At 48.8% G+C, this 4,121-nt stretch overlaps 1 protein-coding gene across 1 annotated transcript; it reads right to left on the minus strand.

Annotated features, from left to right (window-relative positions):
- Positions 1-1,147: 1,147 nt before the first annotated feature.
- On the minus strand, positions 1,148-3,162 carry LOC144136594 (uncharacterized). The gene is made up of 3 exons (XM_077669068.1): positions 3,055-3,162; positions 1,632-2,517; positions 1,148-1,284 (listed from the first exon to the last, which is right to left on the minus strand). Coding segments are annotated over exons 1-3 (891 nt in total). The 5' UTR covers positions 3,058-3,162; the 3' UTR covers positions 1,148-1,282.
- Positions 3,163-4,121: the final 959 nt, after the last annotated feature.

Raw genomic sequence — 4,121 nt, forward strand, 5'->3', positions numbered from 1 at the left:
CGGTCACCTTGCGCTTATTGATTAGCTTTGATACCTCTGCTAGTTCTATTCTGTCTGTGGGGTAAGATGCTTTCAAGCTTTGCCGTTTCTTAATCTAATCTACCATCTCCTTAGAGATTGCCAGTATCCTGTCCAACCAGTTTGCTGCCTACTGCGCACTCTGTCATGAAACCTGTGAGATTAACGTTCATTTCTTGAATATTAAGGCAGTTGTGCTCCGTTAAAGCCGAATATCTCTTCGGCTGCGAGATACTGAATTCACCTACCTTTCCTATTACCCCTAACTCGTCCATTCCGTTCCCTCTTCTAGTATAATAATTCGAAACCTAACCATCCTGTGGTCGCTACAACGCACCTTTCCAAGGACCCCCACATCCTTCAAACATAGCATATCTTACGTTGAGAAGTACCACGATGGCTGGAAGTGAGGCATAAATGAGCAGTGGAAATAACGTCTGTTTCTTGAGAAGGTAATGAACAGCGATGGCAACGGGCACCGTAACTGCAAATCTGAAAATTTGGCGCGTTAACTATTTTGTGGCCGAAAAAATAGATGAGAGGAGAGATGTGAAAGGCACTTGAAAATATCCAGAACAGGATCCGTAAAATAAGCGTTCAAGTACCTAAGCTAATGGAAAAATCGGGGCACATTATGTTAGTTTGCAAATGCAACAAAGAAACGCTTACTCGCTGACATAATGCGCCAGCCTAATTCCGCAGTTACACATGCCAGTTCCCCTGCATCCGAAATGTGTTTGGTTTACTTCTGTCGACATGTGTGCAAGAACATCAAGCTTGCAAAAATAGTGTTTAGCTGTGGTGTAATCTTAATAAAGAATTAAATTGCCCTAATACCTACATTATTCCTGCACAGTTATTTCTTCTCAGAAACGCAACAAAATAAATAGTTTGCGCTTCATCCTGAGAGAAGCCTTGTTTTTGCTTCTGTAAGCTGGCATATTGTTACGATTTATGATTTATGGGATTTAACGTCCCAAAGCGACTAAGACTATGAGTGACGCTAGTATGTTACGGGAGTCGCCAAACATCATACAACCGCCAAAAGTCTCCTTCTAAGAGTGCAAACTAATTGCAGCTCGGTAGCAGACTGTAAAGTTTGAAGTAAAGACAATGAAAGTCTGAAGGATAAATTCTAAATTTGATAATTTTATTATCGCATTTCTTTGATGCCGCGATGAGCATACCGAAAAAAATGCGGTGCCTAAATTTGTTACATTTCCTAATTTTCGTCGACGACTATGCTGGTTCCAAGGAAGGAAATTTCTGAAAGAAAAAAGGGTAATAAATTAATTCTATGATGTTCTTATATATCAAGTCACAAAGCGCTTTCCAAACAACAATTGCTGTTCTAAAATTAAACAACCTCTTTTTGTCTCTTGCGAATAGAATAGCTTGAACTAGTTTGCTACCGCCTAAGTCAAAGTAGGGATAGCGGCCCATTGTATCAGGTGCTTAAAGTAAGTCAGTGGGTTACATGATACAGGTAATCCAATCGTTTCAACACAACCTGTAAAATTCACCCAGTGTATTGTGTATTTGGGCCCAGTCTTTGTCTTTTCTCTTGCGCAGAAGGTTGCCGACATAAGAGAGAATGTGAGACAAGTACTTACACTTCTTCCTGCGGAGAAGGGTGGTGTAGTCGTAGGTGGAGCCGAGGCCGTAGCCGTAGTTCAGACCGTAGCCGAGAAGACCGTGGCCGAAACCGTAGTGGCCGGCACCGTAGCCGAGGGTGCCAATGCCGTAACCGTAGACTGGGGAGGCGTGGTAGGAGGCCAGGGCTGGGGTAGCAATAGCGGTGGCAACTGGAGCAGCGTGGGAGACGGTGGTCACAGCTGGGGCAGCATGGGCAACGGTGGCGAAGGCTGGGGCAGCGGCGTAGGTGGCGACTGGAGCAGCGTGGGCGACGGTGGTCACAGCTGGGGCAGCGTGGGCAACGGTGGCGAAGGCTGGGGCAGCGGCGTAGGTGGCGACTGGAGCAGCGTGTGCGACGGTGGCCACAGCTGGGGCAGCGTGGGCAACGGTGGTGAAGGCTGGGGCAGCGGCGTAGGTGGCGACTGGAGCAGCGTGGGTGACGGTGGTCACAGCTGGGGCAGCAGCGTAGGTGGCGACTGGAGCAGCGTGGGCAACAGTGGCGACGGCTGGGGCAGCAGCGTAGGTGGCCACGGCTGGGGCAGCGGCGTAAGTGGCGACTGGGGCGGCGTGGGACACGGTGGTCACGGCTGGGGCAGCGGCGTAGGTGGCGACTGGGGCAGCGTGGGCGACGGTAGCCACGGCTGGAGCAGCGTGGTAGGTGGACACGGTGCGGGTAACAGCTGGGGCGGAGACGGCGTAGCTAGCAGATGGGGCATAGCTGTAGCCGAGGCCGAGACCAGAGTAGCCAATGCCGTGGGAAAGGCCGTAGGAGGAAAGGCCATAGCCAAGGCCATAGCCGCCGTAGCTGCCAGTGTAGCCAGCGAAGGCGCTGGTGGCCAGGGCGAGGACAATGCAGGCACGGATCTGGAAAAATGCGTTATAGTGAACATTACATATGAGGTTCTGTACGGTAAACGGGGTTGTACTATACTCCGGTTTAATTAGTCTCAGCAGCGAGTGAAGCTTCCGCTGATGTTTTAAATCAGAGATAATCGACGACTGACAAATCTTCGAACACTACGGTAAAGGCGTACCATCACTGAGTACAGTTTACCCAAGCTTAAAAACTGTGCTCGAGCGCTTGAGAATTCAGGCAATGACCACCGCAACGCGCCATTTCATGCTTCTCAGGAGGTACTGATGGGAGTTGTTTCCATCCCATAGCCAAGCTTAACTCTTGCTTGGTGACATTGCTTTAGCAATTTTCTAAACTTGCGTACGACAAGAAACTTGCCTGTGCACTGAAAACACCTAGCTTTAGATGTCACACCGCAGTCGGCGAAATATATGTTTCGTTGCTATGTTACCCTTTTAAGCAAAATCTTTCCCTAGTGATTCGCTTCGAATGAAGCTTCGTTCTAGAGGCGCTCTCCTTTCAGTACACGCCACTGAGCTGCTTACCATGGTCTCTTTCAGCTGCTGACGGTCCAACTGCTGATTTTGCACCCGTTCTGTCCCCTTTTTATACTACTCTAGAGCTAGGAGGTGGCGCTGAAGTGGTGGCCTAACTGACAAAAGACAAGCAAAAAAAAGGGAGTGGTAGAGGGGGTGGGAGGGAGGGAATAGGTGATGGCGCAGGTTGTACTTGTTTTATAGAAAGCTGAGGGACGTGTATTCCACACCATCCACGCCGTACTGCACTGTGCAGTCACGTCTGAGAGGACAAGGGTGGAGCGAGCTTCGGCTTGTACAACTAGGCGAACAAGCAACGCGGTACACCCCGACCTTGACATCGCGTATCGACAGGGGCTATCGCCACTATGTGCGCGCAGTCGTTTGTGCAGGGAATATAATTTAGTTTGGCATTGTGCAGAACAAGGCAAGAAGAGGAGACACAGGTACTCCCCACACGGTCGAGAACGTATGGTTTACAGAAGAGCGTAGAAAACGGGTTTCCGAATGCGCCTGCGCTGGTGGAAAGTAAAGTAGATCGAACTCAAGTTGGGCCCGTTTAGTTTTTTTCGCTTTTATTTTTTTTGCCACTGCGTGATTTTTTTATTCAGCTTTCGCACGTAGCATGCATTGAAATAATCTCTAGTTTGACGAAAAGCGGTGAAATAAAGCAGTCACGTATTGTCGCGTTGGCGCTAAATCTTTGGTATAGTTGCGCACGAGAACGCGTGACTCTGATTCAAGAATGATGAACGGATTACACGCGTTTTCTGATTTATATGCATGACCGGCCCGTGCGCATCACTAAATGAGGTCTGCACTTGCCTTCAGACGACGAAATTTGCGAACTCTCCTTACCTACCTGCTTGTGGCTTTTTTTTTATTTTTATGCTTTAAACTTTCTTCTCACGCCTCCCTTGCAATAGGCGCTTTGGAGATGCAGTATTCTTTCTCGCTTTTTTCTCTCTTGGCACGATTTAGGCGAATGAATTGCAAATTAAAGGCGTTGCAGTATCGGCCTAGTGCAGAGACCGTGGCGACTTGTGGTCACGTCTTGGGGAAGGTTAGCAAATGTC

Source organism: Amblyomma americanum, chromosome 6, assembly GCF_052857255.1.
Source record: "Amblyomma americanum isolate KBUSLIRL-KWMA chromosome 6, ASM5285725v1, whole genome shotgun sequence".
Taxonomy (NCBI): Eukaryota; Metazoa; Arthropoda; class Arachnida; order Ixodida; family Ixodidae; genus Amblyomma; species Amblyomma americanum.